Source organism: Neomonachus schauinslandi, chromosome 3, assembly GCF_002201575.2.
Source record: "Neomonachus schauinslandi chromosome 3, ASM220157v2, whole genome shotgun sequence".
Lineage (NCBI taxonomy): Eukaryota > Metazoa > Chordata > Mammalia > Carnivora > Phocidae > Neomonachus > Neomonachus schauinslandi.
Window position 1 is genome coordinate 124,143,092 of NC_058405.1, and position 20,826 is coordinate 124,163,917.

The window sequence follows — 20,826 nt, forward strand, 5'->3', positions numbered from 1 at the left end:
CTCCTACTCCCCCTGCTTGTGTTCCTGCTCTCACTATCTTTCTCTCTGTCAAATAAAAAAATATATAAAATAGCTGAATACAAATTCAATTTAGTCATAAGCAGGTTTTAACTGGAGAGGATCATAGATAATAGTATTTCTTCCTTCTTTCTTGGGAAGACGTGGAGAAAAGTACTTAAGTCGAACTAGGAAGAGCAAACTATTACTTTCCTGGTGGAAAGAAAAACAAAGTAAAAATAGTTTAGCAAAAGATATGTGATATTGTAATTATAATAATATGTCCCTACACTTAACATGAAAGAAACTTCAAAAATTGAAAAATATTGATTTGAAAGGTATAGTATTATTGTTTGTTCGTTTGGTTAGAGTCCTATGTAAATGGATTTAAGATGTGATTTCTGTGTGACTTAGTTCCTGTTACTGTTTCAGGGCCATAGTTTGTATCAGTGTTTTTCAAATTGCAGGTCACAACTCATTTTTAAGTACTGAAATAAATTTAAAGGATAGTGACTAGGATTTTTAAATGAAATAGAATGCCCTGGAATAGAAAATATCATACTGCATTGTTTATAGTTAGAATAAATGTTGGAAATCGGAGGGGGAGATGAACCATGAGAGACTATGGACTCTGAGAAACAAACTGAGGGTTCTAGAGGGGAGGGAGGTGGGAGGATGGGTTAGCCTGGTGATGGGTATTAAGGAGGGCACGTACTGAATGGAGCACTGGGTGTTATATGCAAACAATGAATCACGGAACACTACATCAAAACTAATGATGTAATGTATGGTGATTAACATAACATAATAAAAAAAAGAATAAATGTTGGTTTGTGAAAGTTTTGTTTTGTTTACATATAAAATATGTGACTGTGTTGAATGTATATTTCTCACCATGGGTCATCCCCCCCAACACACAAATTTTAAAACATTGTTTTATACTATTTACTGGAATAAATCATCTTATAAATGTTCACCCAATAGTGTAACAAAGGTCAATTGTATTGAGAGGCAATATAATAGATTTATGTGTTCTCTCTCTACATGGTGATAAAATTTGTTCTGAGTGAGTAAATACATATGGACATTAGGGTACATTACTGTATTTGATGTTCAACAAATCCAAAAAGGGACAGTAAAAAGTGAAATAAAAATTTTCTTACTGGTGTATTTGGGATTATTGCACAGCCTGGATTCTCTTCATCACACCCATGTTTACTCGCTCTTGGTAATAAGGAGGAAGGGAAGTACTCTATTAAAAATTCTTTAATAATATTGAAATAAACTTTTGAACTATAACCAAAGTAGAGGAATTTCAGTATATGTATTGGTATTAAGTTGTATCTTGGGAATTTTCAGGATAAAAGATCATGCACTTGATGTTTCTATGGCCTATCTGGAGAGTATTTAAAGTTATATAAAACTGCAAAACTGTTAAATTCATATTCTAGTTTCAAGTTCTTTTTTTTTTTTAATCAATGAAACATTAAAATTAGGGCACTTCTACTTGTAATTCATATTGTAATTAAATAATCAACTATTTCCTATTTAGATTCCACTTCTACTTCTGCTGCAAAATTTCCTTTTATCTCAATATCCTAACATTAGCTACTGTGTAGAGTTATCTTTTGTGTGTGGACAGTTTATATGCCATATAAAAATAAGGAGAAAAACCATTTTGCATAAGTTGAAAATTGATTCAGACCCTTGAAATAAGAATTAAATATTTTACTGTATAGGGGGAAACATCTTCTTATATTCTATATAAACCTTTCCATTTTGCATTTGTTTTAAGAGGCTGCCATTATGAGATATAGTGGAATAGTGCTTCTTCTGACCTCTGAACATGGATGCATGACTTAGCTTTTGGCATTCTTCCTAATAACACTCCAGAGAGCAGAGATACATTCCAATGTGACATATATTTGAATATGTCCTGTACATAGGATAAATGTGATTTGTAAATGAATCAAGAATAGATTGTAAAGAGGCTGAAACTTGCATTTGTCTGGTTCAGGAAAATTATATAAATATATAATTCTGTAGTTTTTTTCTATTGCTATTTTGCTCAGACCAACAGATTTTTTAAAAAAGATTTTATTTTATTTTTTTTATTTTTGCGAGAGAAAGAGAGAGAAAGTGAGCACGGGCGGGGGGTGGGGGCAGGTTCAGAGGAGAAACAGGCTCGCTGTTGACTTAGCAGGGTGTCCAATGTGGGACTTGATCCCAGGACCCTGGGATCATGACCTGAGCTGAAGGGAACCACTTAACTGACTGAGCCACCCAGGTGCCCAGACCAACAGATTTTTAAAACTTTGCTAAACACAAGAGCAGTAGGCTCAGAATCCTATCTCAATTTTCATTTGTTCCTTCATTTGTAGTATAGGTTTCTTTCACTCTGATTTCAGACACTTTGCCCTGACCTGTCTCAGCAAATGTCTGAAAGACACAGGACTATAGGGTATAAAACATGTTATTCTACTTATGTTTTGCTGCTTGTGAAGCACCTAAGAGCTGATATTTCTAGGTTGAAATATGTCTGTAGTCGGTAATCCTACAGTTGACAATACTGATTTATAAGACACGGAGGCCAAATCTTTATCAAGATTATGCCTGGGAATGAAAAAGCTTTCAAAGAAGAAAGAGAAATCTATAATTTTTCTGCTAGTCAAATACTAGAACAGGCTTAGAAATAGATGTTGGAAGATTCATTCATCTTCAATCTACCTTTTCATTTCTCCTTTGTGTTCAGTGTTCACTTTTTTTTTTAAAGATTTTATTTATTTATTTGACAGAGAGAGAGAGCGAGAGAGAGGGAACACAAGCAGGGGGAGGGGGAGAGGGAGAAGCAGGCTTCCCGCGGAGCAGGGAGCCCGATGCGGGGCTCGATCCCAGGATCCTGGGATCATGACCTGAGCCAAAGGCAGATGCTTAACGACTGAGCCACCCAGGCGCCCCTCAGTGTTCACTTTTAAGGCAGTTTTTACAGGTGCTCGCAATCAAAAAAATTTGGAAATAATCTGTATTTCACTTTGTTCAGTATTTTGTATCTTGTTCATTCCTGTGTGGTTAAATGGATTATACTTATCCCTCCCCCATTATTTTATTGAGTACCAAATGAGTGAGTGTATTGTTTTGAGCATATGTACAATGTTAAGAAGAGAGTCTCCATCCAGCCATTCTAAATAAGTAAAATATACATATGTATATACATACTGAATGAAGGTTTAATGTATATGATTATAATTAAAAGTTTAGTTTGAATAAAATGTATTATACTGAAGCAAAGTAATTAAAATTGTAGTTTACCTAATAATTGCTACTAATTGCTTTCAAGAGATTAGATCCCCCCAACCTCATTTTAAATGGCAGTGGAATTACTTCACCTTGCCATAGCATTAGTAGTGTTAATACTAATGATTTCTGTATTTTCCTTGTATAGTTCAAAATGTCATCTTGTTAACAAGAATTCTTTATCAGAGATAAAAATGCATGTTACTAAATTGTCAGGATAACTGTTTTCTGTTTTTCATCTCATTAACAAATGATGGCAACTGGAATGTATGACTACCTTTGATTTCATGGAAAATCAAATGACATTCCTTCTCTGAGTATGTGGTCAATTTAATTTTAGTCTCTTTCTTTTTAAACTAACACTTGATAATCAAATAGAATAGTTGTTCACAAGTAGGTTTAAGTGATTGAATTAAACCCCTAAAATACTAGATTATATTATTGTTTATTCTCTGAAGTTAAGAGAATATATGTATAGTAGTCCACTCTTACCTATGGTTTTGTTCTCTATGGTTTCATTGACCTGAGGTCAACCATGGCCAGGAAGCAGATGATCTTCCTTCTGACATACCATCAGAAGGTCGATAGTAGCCTAATGCTATGTCACAGTGCCTACATTATTCACCTCACTTCATCTGATCACATAGGCATTTTATCATCTCATATCATTATAAAAAGGGTGAGTATAGTACAATAAGATATTTTGAGAGAGAGAGAGAACACATTCACATAACTTATTACAGCATATTGTTTTAAGTGTTTTATTTCATTATTATTGTTAACCTCTTACTGTGCCTAATTTAAATATTATACTTTATCATAAGTATATATGTTTAGCAAAAAACATAGTTTATATAGTGTTTGGTACTATCTGCGATTTCAGGCATCCACAGGGGGTCTTGGAAAGTACCCCATGGATAAAGAGGAACTACTGTAATATCATTTAATCTTCTTTCTTCCCATTCTACAGAGAAATGATGAAGAGGCAGTTGTGGATAGAGGTGGAACTCGTTCTATTCTCAAAACACACTTTGAGAAAGAAGATTTAGAAGGTAAGACCTTTTTTCCCCCTTGGGATAGGTTTTGTTATGCTTTCTTAAAGTTTTCAAAGAAACTTTGAAGAAAAATCTTAAAGATTTCAAAGAGAAATATGAAATTTGTCACAATCTGGAGAAATGCATACGTTGATAATCAGAGTAATGGTGGTGGTGGTGAGTTGTGGATATGATTGCTTTGATGCAGCCTAAAATGCCAACAGGAAGACCTACAAACATTCATCCAGCAGACATTTATTGAACCTCTACTATCTTCCAGGCTCTGTGTTGTGTGCCAGTCTTTCAATAATTATTGCTTCAGGAATTACCATCAGTGGGGGAAATCTATGACAGACCAACATATTAGGTACTACATGAGAGGGGAGAATAGGACAGGAAGGGCATCTAATCTGGCCTATGCTGTCAGACTAGGCTGTCCTAGAAGAGAGTTAAAGACAACTGGCATTCGAGTTTTACTCAGATATATATGAGAGAGAGGTGGTGGCACCATTTGTCTATGTGCTTTTCAATAGGAAGAAAGTCAGATAAGTCAACCGGGAGGTGGTATGATCTAGTAGTTAAGTGTATGGGATCTGAAACTGCACTGGATTCAAATACCAGTTCTGCCCCTTATGTGCTATGGAAACTTCAGCCAGTTAATTTCTCTGCACCTCAGTTTTCTCAGTTGTTAAGATAAGGATAACAGTGAAATAAGTCAAGCAGAGAAAGTCAATTATCATATGGTTTCGCTTATTTGTGGAACATAAGGAATAGCATGGAGGACATTAGGAGAAGTAAGGGAAAAATGAAGGGGGGGGAATCAGAGGGGGAGATGAACCATGAGAGACGATGGACTCTGAGAAACAAACTGAGGGTTTTAGAGGGGAGGGGGGTGGGGGGATGGGTTAGCCCAGTGATGGGTATTAAGGAGGGCACGTACTGCATGGAGCACTGGGTGTTATATGAAAACAATGAATCGTGGATCACTACATCAAACACTAATGTGTATTATATGGTGACTAACATAACATAATAAAATTAAAAAAAATAATGTAGTTGGACTCTCCCTAATTCTACAAGGGGCAACTGAGAGGAAGAGAAGGGGCATGATGGGCCCAAGGTCACTCAGGCAGCTGGTGGCAGAACTCAGACCATAATCAGGGTCTTTTCCAGATGTAGTCCACTTCCGTGTCCCCCCAAACTGAGGGAATTTGGCAGAGGTGGCACCAGGTAAGATTAGTGAGGCACTACCTTCTAGAGTAAAATGTAAAGGGGCACGAAGATACTTGGCAATCAAGATTAATACTTGAATTTTTTTAGATCGGCAAACTACAGCTTGTGCAGCCAACCATTTTGTAAATAAAGTTTTTTTGGGAAAAAAAAAGATAACAGTGGCCAAGATATGGACGCAACCTAACTGTCCATCGATACGCGAATGGATAAAGAAGATATCTCACACACACACTCACACACACACAAATATTACACAGCCATAAAAAAGAATGGGATCTTTCCATTTGTGACAGTATAGATGGACCTAGAGGGTAAAAAGTGAAATAACTCAAGACTAAATAAGGTATGTTTTCACTCATATGTGGAATCTAAAAAAAACAAATGAATAAATAGGCAAACAAAAAGCAGAATCAGAACTGTAAATTTTACAGAGAACAAACTGATGTTTGTGGAGGGGGCAAAATGGGTAAAGGGGAGTGGTAGATACAGGCTTTCAATTATGGAATGAGTAAGTCAAGGAATAAAAGGCACAGAATAGGGAATATAGTCAATGATACCATAATAGCATTGCATGGTGACAGATGGTAGCTATACGCATAGCATAATGTATAAATTTGTCCGATCATTATGTTATAATTACTGAAACTAACGTAATACTGTGTGTCAACTATGCTCAAATAAAAAAATTTAAATTTAAAAAATAAAATAAAATAAGGGTAACAATGGAATGTATTTCATAAAGTTTTTATAAGAATTAAGGGAAAAATACTTAGAATAGTACCTGGCATAAGACTTACATAAGTCTTGACAGTTACTACTGAACCACAATTTAATGTATACACATCATTGCTTCATTTTAATTTTTAACCAGAAATTATTATTAGTGGGATACAAGGTATATGATATCTTTCATCTTTTGGTTAAAAAATAAAACCCAGGTAATCTTAAGTAAAAATAATCAGAGATAGTTCTTAATAATCCACCACAGCTGAGTAAGGAGTATTCCTCCTAAGAATTGTCAGGTAACTAATTAAATTACAGTGAAATTCATAGTTCTTAGGTCTTATCTTTAGCTACAACAATTAAACAACAGGAAAATTGATATAATATTTAGAGTAAACTTTCAACAACTATACCTACTTAGTACCTGACATTTTGCTTGGTGCACAGAAAATATGTATGTCCAGGAAGGTTATACTTACTGGGTGGGCATAGAGATTTGCTATGCTATCCATATGCATTATATAAATTTAAGGGAGCAGAAACTTGAAAAATCTAAACTGATAATGGAGACTATAAAGATAATTTCTCCTTGGATTTGAAATGCCATTATATTACATTTTTTCCCCAGCAGCTATTTACCTTCTTACTTAGGTCATGTCATGGCTTAAGCTATACTTGTATTCAGTAAGCACATGTAAGAAAACCCAATAAAGCAAGAAGTTATTCTAAAAACATAATCGCAGGAAAAAGCCATCTTGGGTTTAAAGATTGTGATGGATAATCTGCACACAGATTATTCAAAGTTAACAATGGATAATTTATAAATAATTACAATAAAATACTGAATTTTCCCTTTGGTTGGAAAATACATAGTACAAAAATAGGATTCAATATGTTTATTCTAATTATTATATCAACGTGTATTACATTTTCTCTTACTGGGCATGGTACTCAGGTGAGGGTGTATGATGCTTTTTAAAATAGATTTCTGATTGGCAAACACAACTGGATAAGTCAGATTTTGTTCTGTTTATTGATGTCTATAGTGGGCATTTTAATCCCAGAAGTGAATAATTGTCGCTAAGCACTAAGTCACTGGCGATTAAAATTAACATCATAGAATGCAAATGTAACATTACATTTTAGAATTTTGAACTAAAATAGGAAAAACTTATTTATTTTGACTTTCTCGGTATTTGTTCTGCTCCCAGACCATACTAAGTAGATAAACATCCTAGCATCTGAGGATGCTATCCAGGATTCTGCTATGATGCACACAAAGAATTAATAGATCTGTTAGTGGTTCCTAGATTGATTACTCTGAATCAGAAAATAATGCAGGGACAATGTGTTGAATGTCATGATTCAGGAAAAATCAACTGACAGCATAATATAAAATGGGTAAAGGGGAGAGTGCCAGTTAGAAAGACAGCATTGCGGAGTGTAATGTGGGCAGGAGTTCCACATTTTAAGAACTCTTTGGTTAATGTGTATAAAACATACACATAGATATTTATTTTAATAAAATAGAGTTAGGAATTGCTGTTTAAGAAAAACACACATTTTATAAAGTCTTCCTTCAATTAAGATTTTAAATTTGAAAATTAGTGTTTACAGGACTTAATGGATATATAAGAATTATTAATAGCTAATAGAATTAGGAGTATAATTTAACATCCTGTGCACAGCTTGTAGAAATGCTAGGTGGTTAAAAATATCTATAAAGTCTCAGGTAAATATGTTTAATGGAAAATGATCACTTGACCAATATCAACAGCTTGGTATAGTATATTAGTTAATGCATTCACATATATTATACATTCGGATGAATAGTATGTCAAATGTATAATTTCTCCCTTCAAACCTATTTATGTTTTTGTTTTACATGTATCTTTACCATATCCTTTTTTTTCCCTGTTACCTAAAATCAAGAACATAGAATTTTGTTAGATTCTGTTCACCTCCTGTATTTCTGTATCATACAGTTAGTAAATTCTCTGAATCTATCTCAGGGGCGTCTCTTCTCATTTCTTCCCTTTCATTCCCACTGCCACTGCTCTAGTTCTTTCCCTGTCTGTATACTGTGTGCTCTCTTTCCCACAATCCGCCCTCCTTAAAACTGCTAGTGTTCTTTCTAAGCCTATTTCTGCTTCCTATGGTAAAAAGTAGTGAGCGGCATTGGATCCCTATAATTAGACCAAGTCAGGATTGTGAGTGGAACAAAAACTGTTGAGGTTAACCAATTTTTATTTTCGGTCTCTCATGTCCATGTAGGATTACTACTGTACAAAGTATAAGATTACAAAAGGAGAAATGCATTAATCCCCTTGAAACTCTTTCTTCTACTTGCCCTTTAACACATGTGTAGTGGACAGAGTGGCCAGATAAAATAGACAATACTCAGTTATATTTGAAATTTACGTAAGTAATGAGTATCTTTTCAGTATAGGTATGCCATGCAGTATTTTTATTTATTGCTTTTTACTTGCCAAATCCAGGAACCTTAGTAGTGGATGTTACCAGGAACCACCAAAATCCCCTCTTAAGGATGGTGGTGCTTATTTCCCCAGTTGCCGTGGCTGTTGCCTGCTTTGCCCCACGGCCGCGCTCCTCCCCAGAAATTTCCTTCCGCTGAAAGGAGCTGCCTCTTGCTATGGGAGCTGCCTCCCCTGGGGCACACTGAATTCGATGAAGAAAGAGAGTAAGGGCCCGGCCCCTTTGCCTCAATGCATTACAACTCTGAAGGGTGGTCTCAGCTTCAAAGCCCCCTGTGGAATCAGCGGAGGCTTTTACTGCAACTGTACCATAATTAAACTTCTTCCTCTACCAAATGCTGCTGCCGGTATTTCTGCACAGGTGTTATTGCTGACAGCTTTCTTCACTAAACTCTCTGAACACAGATCTCTGTCTCAGAGTCTGTTTGCTGAGGAACCTGACTCACTCATTCATCATTTTCCTGCTCCCTGAACAGTACCAGTAGACATACATACTTGGTAACTGGCAAGACATCCACCTTACATTGGTGTCTTAGCCTATGAGGCTAAGAACTATCCTATCGTAGTGGGAGAGAAGGCTCCCTAACTACTTGCCTTGGCCATGAGAGTATATGAAAATCAGTATTGCATGTGACAGAAAGTGGCAGAGATTAGTGTCATCTGTATTTATTTGTTTGTTTGTTTGTTTGTTTTTTAGAGTGAGAAAGAGAGAGCATGAGCAGAGAGAGGGGTTAGAGGGAGAGAGAGACTCCCAAGCAGACTCCCCGCTGGGCAGGAAGCCCGATGCGGGGCTCAATACAATGACCCTGAGATCATGACCTGAGCCGAAATCAAGAGTCGGATGCCCAACCGACTGTGCCACCCAGGTGCCCCTAGTGTCATCTTTAAAGACCTAAAGTATATGCCAGTCTGGCTATTGCAGAAATTGTCAAATCATAGAGGATGGTAGTGGGTGACTGCGAACTCAGCCAAGTGGTAGCATCAATTGCAACTGCTCTGTCAGAAATGGAATCTTAGAGCAGGTTAACACGGCCTCAAGTATGTGGTGTGCAGCTCTTGATCTGGTAAATGCCCTTTTTCCTATTACTATCAAGAAGGACTACCAGAAGTATAACGATATACATGTATGGTCTTGCTCCAAAGCTGTGTTAAGTCTCCTATCCTTTGTCATAATAGAGTCCAAAAAGACTTGAACTGAGTGGATACTCTACAGAACATTACATTGTTTCATTGTATCGACAAAATGAACAAGAAGTGGCAAGTATGTTGGTGGCCTTGATAAGACAGATGGGTTCCAGAGTCTGTTTCCAGCGAACCTGTTGAAAGGACAATATGAGAGTGTCAACACTCTACTGAGTCTGAAACTCCATGATGGATGGATGGATAGGTGGGGTCAGTTTCCACAGGCACAATAAAAGTAACCAACTGCCCCTTCAGTTACTCTTACTCACCTTGATTCTCTCTTCATGGTCCACCCTGGTCCTGCTTTTTTTCCCAATTGATGCCTACACTTTTTAAAGATTTAATAATTTTTTTTTCAGATAGGACCATTGTTGTATCTTCTGCAAGTGTAAGAATAAATTAATGGCAAACCTCTAAAAGTAGCATGTCCTGTTAATAACTAGATGATAATAAAGAGAAGAAAGTTTAGCAGCTAAAGATGACATGATATTATTTTAGTAATTTTGACTGAACTGATCAATTTCCAGTCAAGGCAATACTACCAACAACTGGATTGTCTTTTGCTAAAATTTTTTAAAATGGTTTTTTCTTGCAAAAAAAAAAAGCATAACATAGAATTTACCATTTAACCATTTCTAAGTATACAGTTCAGTAGTGTTAAGTATATTCACATTGTTATGTAACCAATCTTCAAAACTTTTTCATCTTGGAAAATGGAAACTTTATTCACATTAAGCAACTCTCCCATTTGTTCCCCACCCTATCCTGTAACAAGCACCATTCTATCTTCTGTTTCTGTGAATATGACTACTTTAGAGACCACATGTAATTGAAATCATTCAGTATTTGTCTTTTTGTGACTGGTTTATTTCATAGCATAATGTCTTCAAGGTTCATCCATGTTTTAGCATGTTAGACTTTATATTCTTTTTAAGGTTATAATACTCCATTATATGTATGTACTACATTTTGTTTATCCGTTCATCTGTTGATGGACATCGTTGCTCTTTATCTCTTGGCTAAGGTGAATGGTGCTGTTATGAACATGGGTATGCAAATATTTCTTTGAAATCCTGCTTTCAAGTCTTTTTGAATATACAGCCATAAGTGGATTGCTGGATCATGAAGTAATTCCATTTTTAATTTTTAGCAGAACTGCCATACTGTTTTCCATAGCAATTCACAATTTTACATTTCCACCAAGAGTGCACAAGGGTTCCAATTTCTCCACATGCTTGCTAAAACTTACGATTTTCTGTTTGTTTATTTGTTTGTTTTTGATAAGCAGCCTTCCTCATGAGTATGAAGTGATATCTCATTGTGGTTTTGACTTGCATTTTCCTAATAATTAGTGATATTGAGCATCTTCTCATATGCTTGTTGGCCGTTTGTTCATCATTTTTGGAGAGATGTCTGTTCAAGTCCTTTGCCCATTGTTTAATTAGGTGTTTTGTTGTTGTTCTTGAGTTGTATGAATTCTTTATATATCTTAGATATTAACCCCATATCAGATATATGATTTAGAAATATTTTCTCCCATTCCATTGGTTGCCTTTCACTCTGTTGATTTTGTCCTTTCATACACAGAAAATTTTAATTTTTATGTAGTTTAACTTGTCTAGTTTTACTTTTGTTGCCTTTGCTTTTGGTGTCATATACAGGAAATCCTCATCAAATCCAATGTCATAAAGTTTTTCCCTATGTTTCCTCTAATTTGTAGTTTTGGGTGTTACATTTAGGTCTCTGATCCGTTTTGAGATAATTTTGTATATGTTGTAGAATGCTTGCACTTTTGCCTTTCATATTTCTTTGTTGCCTAACATTCCACCTATTGCTCCTCACAGGTTAAATATTTCCGTAAATCACTGAAACATAAAGAACCTATTTAGTGAGAGATTATTGTTTTCCATATTTTTAGCAAGTATTTCTATTTTTCTATAGTCTGAGAACATAGAAGACACAGTAAAACCTCAGGGATATTATTCTATTCTGTTTAAGGCCTTTTGGATTGCCCCAAATTGGAGTCTTCCCATCTCCACCATTTGCTAGTGATTTCCTTCCACACAGAAATAGAATGCCCATTCTTCCCATCCGTTAGTGTTACCTGATCTCTCCTAGAAGAATAATTATTTTCTTCCTTCACACCTCTGAGTTTACATCGTTTTTTATATTATTGTTATGTATATGTATATATATATATATATATTTTTTTTTTTTTGAGAGAGAGAAAGAGAGTGAGCACATGAACGGTGGGGGGGAAGGGCAGAGGAAGAGGGAGAGAGAGAATCTTAAGCAGGCTCCATGCTTAGTGTGAGCCCAACGTGGGGCTTGATCTCATGACCCTGAGATCATGACCTGAGCTGAAATCAAGAGTCAGCTGCTTAACCAACTGAGCCACTCAGGCACCCCATGTATATATTTCTTACCATTTTTATTATAAGCTTGTTGAGGGACAAATTGTCATCTTACACATATTTGCTTTCTCCCATGTTATCTAGCACTTTTTCTTGAATTAGATAGGAACTAGGAATGTGTTGCATTGAATCTCGTTTATATGTTATTTAATAATATATCACTAATCATGTAAGAAGTTAAATTTATGTAATGCAATTAGGTGCATAATTAACGGTCATCAAATATTTAATTACCTTTGAATTACATGTAAATACAGAAATTTCTAACTATGTTGCACTGCACTAAGATAAGTCAATCTAGTTACAGTTCAGTGATTTTCAGGAATTCATAAATTTAAAACTTTAACAGAACAGTTAAACTCATCTTTAAATCTTGGCCTACAAGTTAAATCAAAGAGACATTTTCTTTATCCTGTATTGATTTTAGCAGACAGTAAAATATTTTTCACTCAAGGATTTAATAAAGAAAATTATGTCGCTATCTTGATATTCTTTTGCTCATTCCATTTGGGGAAAAAAATGGTTTACTAGTTTATTTCCTTTGGGGACCACTTAATAGATTGTGGACCCAAATGCAAAAATAAGATAATGTAAGTAAAGCACCTAGCACAAAGTGATCTTACAACATAGTTCTATCAATGGTGGTACCCTCTCACTTTCTTCCTTTCACCCCATTCCTGAGCTCTTATGATAACTGAAATGGTTTTCTGACTATAATCATCATAATGTCACAAGTGGTTTCCTCTGAAAAACTAAAGATAATGAGTACAGGTCCTACATTTATTTAGGCACATAGACTAATACTGAAGATTTCAGAAAAAATTAGTCAATATTAAATTTCATTTCCTTATTGAGCAATCTTTGCCACTTGAGCACATTTCATAATGAACTGTTGTATTTTCCCCTGGGTATCCTAAGAATAAGAAACAAATATGAGAATATTGTTTTAAATACTTTTATTTCTAAAATTAACTGTCAGGTGAGCTATACATTATGTTCCATATTTCTTCATTTTAGGCATTTCACGTAATTTGTATATGTGACCCACATCAATATATTTTGATATATAATTTATTTATGATATTTTATCTATTTGAAGTGAGTGGTAACTTGGTAGTTATTTATAATCTGTTTTTATAGTATATTGTAATTCCAAGTAAATTCGAAAGGTCTTAAAGTATTTTTTAAAATTTGGTTGTGGTTTGTTTGACCATTTGTCAATAGTTGTAGACACGTGTTTGCATGGGGGCAGTAACATATATTCTAATGTGTATATGTGACTAAGAAATCCTGTAAATTTATGGTTTCATAATTTAGGGGTCCTGATTATACATTTTGCATCCATAGCTTAGGATGTCAGTTTTTTGGTAGCCGATTTTAGAATAAAAGCCCTTCTTGTTAATCTCCCTTCATTATTCCTTGTAAGTCAAGCTCTGTTTAATATAATTTTCTACCATCAAAGATATGGTACAGCATTTAGGGTATTTGCTTTCTTTTTTGAGGGGGGAGGAAGGTATTTGCTTTCTAATGTGACTTAAATATATCATCTGTGAATGAGTAGAATTGTGTGTTTGTGTGTGTATATGTAACATTTTCAATCAATTACTATTTCAGAGATATAATAGATGAAAAGAAATTCCTTTTCATTATATTAAATATAATCCTATAAATATTAAAAGAAGGAATTTTACAGCAAAGAAAGTATTCCTTTAATCCTTAAATATTTGAATCCTTAAATATTGAAAACTTTGAAGACAGACCACAAATGACCAAAGCTTCTTAGTATATACTACATAGGTTTATATTAATATTATACTTTTGTTTTGCATTTTCCAGACATCTGAGACTTAAGGGTGTTCATTATTTAGTACACAGTTTAATAGTGTGGGAGTAGTACTATTAAGGTGACGTTGTGAAGTAGATGAACTTAGTCTACTTCTTGATTAAATTCTTAAATCTCTATTTCAGCTGCTAATCTTTCCCCCAGAACTATCCAACTTTATTTATTTATTTTTAAAGATTTATTTATTTATTTTAGAGAGAGAGACAGAGTGTGAGCCGGAGGAGGGGCAAAGGGAGAGGGAGAGGAAGGGAAATCCTCAAGCAGACTCCCTGCTGAAAGTGGAGGCCCACCCCCGCTCAATCCCAGGATCCTGAGATCACGACCTGAGCCAAAATCAAGAGCTTAACTGACTGAGCCATCCAGGTGCTCCGTAGAGTGATCCTACTTTAAAGCTCCTAAGCTGCATGTGATTGCAGCCTCCTCAGGTTGTCGCCTTTCTATAGAATTATCTCACAGTAGTACATGCAGGGATAGGCTACTGGTCAGTTAGGAACTTTCTAGGGAAGTTGTCATCATTCACCAATATTTAATTAAGTGCTCATGGCCTACAAACACCGAGCCATTGTCTGTTCTATGCTCTTCATTTTCTGAGGAGGTTTAGATATTGGTGCCACCAATAGGGCGCTTCAGTCCTACATCCCTTTGGAAAAAAATGTCAGTGGCCACTTTGCACATAAATGTCTACACTAAAATATAAATGGATGTAAATAGGGATAATAATAAGTATTAAATAATAATTGAAAGAGGTGATGCTCTCAATTTTTTGGAGAATGCATACCTATCATTTAGCAGTACTATATCACTGCTACCTTAACAGAATTAATTCCATTTTGGGTACCAGTATGCTGAGTATTTTTTTGAATGCTCTCTTATATTTTGTCCCAGTAACCTTGTTTATTTCTGCATTCTATCTTCCCACTTTCCCGGCTGCCTAGTCGTTCCTACTACCTTTAACGTATCAGAGCTGCTGAAAACACGGGGCGCCTGGGTGGCTCAGTTGGTTAGGCGACTGCTTTGGGCTCAGGTCATGATCCTGGAGTCCCGGGATCGAGTCCCGCATCGGGCTCCCTGCTTGGCAGGGAGTCTGCTTCTCCCTCTGACCCTCCTCCCTCTCATGCTCTCTGTCTCTCATTCTCTCTGTCTCAAATAAATAAATAAAATCTTTAAAAAAAAAAAAAGAACTGCTGAAAGCACAATGAAAAAAATCGATTCTCTCTCCTTCCTTTCTCCATCATTTCTACCCCTTAATGAGCTTCAGGTGGAATGATAATAAAGGAAACAAAATAATTGAAATTGTGATTAGAAGAAAGTAAAATTTTAATTTTCTGCTGGTAAATTAAGCTTTTGTCTCTGAGGCAGGACGATTATGAATATTCCGTCTCATTACTTTCTTTTTTTTTTTTTTAAGATTTTATTTATTTATTTGACAGCGAGAGAGGCAGTGAGAGAGGGAACACAAGCAGGGGGAGTGGGAGGGGGAGAAGGAGGCTTCCCGCTGAGCAGGGAGCCCGATGCGGGGCTGGATCCCAGAACCCTGGGATCATGACCTGAGCCGAAGGCAGACACTTAGCGACTGAGCCACCCAGGCGTCCCTCTTTTTGACTACTTTCAAAAATGCTTCTGAATTACCTTAGGAGCATTTGTAATAAAAGTATTACAGTCTTATTAGCAAAGGGATTTCTAATTTCTAGCTAAATTACTTAGAATTATGCCTATTTTTTCCTTTGTATATCAGGTTTTTTTCTTGTGAAGACAATTGCCATGATTTAATTAGATGACAATATAGCACAAAAGCATTTTATGACATCACAGTGATTAATACAAAATTATAGTGTCAGCAACACCAATGCAGTTAATAACAGTGATCATGAAAACAAAAGTCTTGTTCAGTAAGTTGAGATACCGACTGTTTATGTGAATGGCTTATTTCTCTCATGCTAAGATTTATTAATATGTATCCTATCTAACTATTAAAAAGTGCTCTTAATTGCCAACTACAATGGCTCTCTGTCCTCATTCCTTTTGAATTCTCTGTTGCTTTTAGAACTCTGACTATGCCTTAGTTTTTAGACCGCTCTTCTCTCATCTCTCTTCCCTTGGCTGATGATTTTCTCAGATCATGGCTTCCTTGATATTTTTTCTGTTTTACCCACTTGTCCCCTCTTACTCTGCCTGACATTTCTATACTTTTTTTTTTCAAAATTACATTAATTTTATTGTTTTAAAAATTATTAAAATAGGGGCACCAGTTAAGCGTCCATCTCTTGATTTTGGCTCAGGTCATGATCTCAGGGTCATGAGACTGAGCCCCACGTTGGGCTCTGTGCTGGGTGTGTAGCCTGCTTAAGATTCTCCCTCTACCTCTCTCCCTGCTCCTCCCCTCCCCAAAATAGATTAAAAAATAAAAATTATTAAAATAATATGTATTCCATTAGAAAAATCCAAGAAATATAAAAAGTATAAAGAAGGCAAACAAACAAAACAACAACCCTGAAAACCCACCACCTAAAAGTAATACTATTAATAGTCTGAGCAGAATAATAATGGAATTAATATTATGAACAGAATATTAGTTAAACATGTGTCATAAACAGATACATGATTATAACTAAATTATATATAAATGGAATTATGGTACCTTTTAACTTTTAAATTACTCTCATTTCATTAAAAAAACATCAAGATCTTTTCATGTTATATAGATACCATTCATATAAATTGCTACTTAGCATTTTATTGAATGGTTGTAACATGCTTTATTTAACTAATTGTTTATCAGTGGAAATTTTGATTATTTCTCATTTTTCTCTTTTAAGCAAAGTGGCTATGAACATTATTGTGTAGGTATTTCTGTACGTTTGACTTTCCCAATATAATTCACAGAAGCAGAATCGCTACCTCAAAAGGTTATTAAATTAAGATTTTGATACATGTTTTTATATTGGCTTCCAGCATGATTGTACTGAAATACACTACCATTAACATAATGTGAGAGGTTCCATCTATTTCTTCAAACCTTTGACAATTACAATTCTCATCTATCTTTGAAATGTTGGTTTCCTTCCACATCTATTCTTGGTTCTTTTTTCCTTCTTATTCTTCATACTTTCCCTGGATGAGTCACTTTCTGGAATATTATTTCCACCTATAGGTGCTGTAGGGGTCTATATGGGCATAACAAAAATGCTCCAGATGTGTCCTGTGGACCTTCATACATTGACTACATCTAAGGTAGACACACTGGAGAAGATGGATTTGACCTCAGGAGAGGTCATCTCATACAAATATTAGTTGAGGAAAATGCTAAGAGAATACTTACAAGGAACATGACTGCTAAATTAAAGTATTCAAAAGATTGTTATATGGAAGATGAAATATATTATCATTTTATCTTCTATGGAAATAGTAGAGTTTCATATAAGGAAAAAATGTATTAAGTTGTTAAAATTGCCCTATTGAATATGGTTACTTAACAGTGTTTAGTTTTAGAAATGTTGAGTTCACTTCTTCAGCTCCTATTTATTTTACATGTTAAAATGAGAGATTTTAATCAGATGATTGCTGAAGAATTTTCCAGCTCTAAATTCTGTGATCTTTAAAGTGAACTTTTAGAGTATGCTCTAAAATATAAATTCCTTGTTAACTTTGCTTAATATTTAAATACCTTGAAGTTTTTAAGTTTTCTGACTGAGAGGAAAAGTTCATTAGTTTTACATTTGAAAAGGAATCCTCATTCTGTATAAATGAAGGGGTTAGAAATGTCCTAAAAGTTATTTAAAACCATAGAAACTTATTTTATACCTCTCTTGAGGAAGAAGTAATTTGAAGTAGAGTAATGTGACATCATTATATACCTGATTATACAATTAGTTGCTTGAATTGAAATTTTGAAAAGTTTTATAAGGAAGTATAAGGTGCTAAGAGAGTATACACTGGCAGTTCTGTGTGATACAATTAGGCAGATTTGATAGATCTGATTACATGGTAGCTTAAGAGTTCCCAGAAACAACAGCAGGAAAAGCAAGTGTACACGTACTCCCCAAGCCTTTGTATCACATTCGCTGATGTCCCAGAGGTCAAAACAAGTCACACAGCCAAGCCGAGATTCAAGGATTGGGGAATAGATTTCACCTCAGATGGGAGAAACTGCTAAAATATTTGTGGCCATTAAAAAAAATCTACCATGTTATCTCTTATTTGTAAATATCTATACAGAAGTGCCAGGTTTTTTCGTCTTTGCTTTCCGATGTTTTATTACTTCAGTTCTACACTTGAATCCCACCCAACTTTCTTCATGGAAATGTCCTCTTTGTCTTCTCAACGACTCTTTGTTTTCCCAAGCAAGCCTCTTTGTCCTTAATTACCATAATTCCCAGAATGAGCCACTTTCTACATGTGCACGTGTCTTTTGGATTAACACAACACAAAACTAAATCTGGAATATCTTACAGTTTTACATTTTTGCTCATTTCCTAAACTGTTTCCCTAAAGCAAAGTGGCAGGGCAGTTCAGAAATCATAAATTAATTAAAATGGGTTGGGGAGGTGGGGAGTACCACCTTCGCTTTTGCGTTCATTTTTTAAAGTATCCCAGAACATATGTTGATCTATCTTCTCTCTCTTCCTTACAAAATAAAGCAGCAAACATAAATATTTTAAAATAATAGTGAAATTGATGGGGCACCTGGGTGACTCAGTCAGTTGAGTGACCGACTCTTGATTTCAGCTCAGGTCATGATCTCAGGGTCATGAGATCAAGCCCCACCCAAGTGAGGCCCTGTGCTGAGCACTGAGAATGGATGGAGCCTGCTTAAGATTCTGTCTTTCCCTCTCCCTTTGTTGTATCCCTCCCCCACTCCTGTTTGCATGTTCTCTCTCTCTCTCTCAAAATAAATAAATAAATAAAATAATAGTGAAATTGCAAGATTTTGTGATCATAAAAGTATTCTATCCTACCTTATTTTTTCCCCTGCCTTAGCGTGTACCTCACATTATCCCCTTGCGTTGGTGGTATAGTGGTTAGCATAGCTGCCTTCCTCACATTATCCCCCAAAATTGCTCCTCTGCTTTTGCACACATTATCCCACTCCGCTGCTAATGTAAAACCTGCTTATTGTTTAAGACTCAAGTCAAGTTCTATCTTCTCCATGAAACTTTCCTTGATTGCTCAAGTTATGGCTGATTTCACTCTAATACAAATTCCTACAGCATTTAATGGCTGATACCACATAAGAACATTAGCTTTAATGCAAATTGGTATTGTTTCCTGCTTTTTATTTGTATTCTAATTTGTATATTTGCTGCTGTTTTCTTCATTGGATTTGAGTCCTCCACAATTGGATAATTATCTTTTAAGTGCAGGGATCATGTCCTCTAAGCATTCCTTATTATCCCCTTTCTTGATTGATTTAAATTCTAGCCTCTCTTTGAACACTGTAAACATCCAACATCAAGCTGTTTTACAATCTACCAGAACTGGGAATTCTCCTGGCTTTTTCTTTTTCTTAGAAAATACATATTATTAGGATCCATTCATTTATTCGAGAAATGCTGAAGCTTATGTTGAGGCTTTTCATGTTCCAAGATGAAAAATAACACTGCTATCTCAAGATACAAAGTCATTTAGTTGCTATGTTTTGCTCAAGACAGCGTTATAAACTTATAAAAAGAAGTTTTTTTTTTTTTAAAGATTTTATTTATTTATTTGACAGAGAGAGAGACAGCGAGAGAGGGAACACAAGCAGGGGGAGTGGGAGAGGGAGAAGCAGGCTTCCCGCGGAGCAGGGAGCCCGATGCGGGGCTCGATCCCAGGACCCTGGGATCATGACCCGAGCCAAAGGCAGAAGCTTAACGACTGAGCCACTCAGGCGCCTTCCCCCCCCCTTTTTTTTTTTTAATGTCACAGTAGTAAACTAGTAAATCTCAGACTATGGCTTTTTTGATGAGTAACGTTAGCACTTACAAGATTTCAACTTTTTTGGATAGAAGAGTCACAATCATGTGACCCTTTGTTTTGCAATGATTACAAATATAGCCCTGAGGTCTGGTGACTGTGACCAACACTGGTTTGACACTTTTTTTTCTTTCAGTGAAGCAGTCGAAGAAAGAGCAGTGCAATAGCCCATACACACACTCACTCACACCTTCTTGGTCTCTTTTGTACTATTGCTCTCCCTCAGCAGAGAATTTCTGTCAGAATTAGAATTCTTTGATATATTATGATAAATGATGGCTTGTTGTGTTTCCTGACTCTATTATAGAGTCTCCATGGAATTAAAGTTTACATGCTTATTCAGCTTAATGTACTTGACCTTTTCCCATGATTGACACACCTTAACGGCTGTAGCAACTCGGTAATTATGCACCAGCTGTGTTATATTCATTTCACGGAAAAAAAAAAAACCAAACCCACAGTTCTCTTCAAGAGTAGGTAGCTTGGCCCCTTCCCTCCTAGCTAAAGAAGAATAGTTTATTAGTATGATTATTAATTATAGTAGGAGTCCATTCCATTCCCAAATACAACTCTAATCTCACTGCATTTGGTAAAAACTCAGAATGCTAGGACCACGGCCACATTGAGTTGTTTCAGTACTGATACCTCTTACATAATGA

The 20,826-nt window shown here is 35.6% G+C and overlaps 1 protein-coding gene across 3 annotated transcripts in view; it reads left to right on the forward strand.

Annotated features, from left to right (window-relative positions):
* SLC4A10 (solute carrier family 4 member 10) overlaps positions 1-20,826 on the forward strand; it is a 299,454-nt gene that overhangs the window by 105,400 nt on the left and 173,228 nt on the right. For 2 of the 3 annotated variants that reach the window (XM_044913311.1, XM_044913312.1), the window contains exon 2: positions 4,262-4,343. In XM_044913311.1, the coding sequence (XP_044769246.1) occupies positions 4,262-4,343 (82 nt within the window). Of the gene's footprint in view, positions 1-4,261; positions 4,344-20,826 lie in introns of those variants that run through there. The other variant, XM_044913313.1, reaches the window with a different exon arrangement.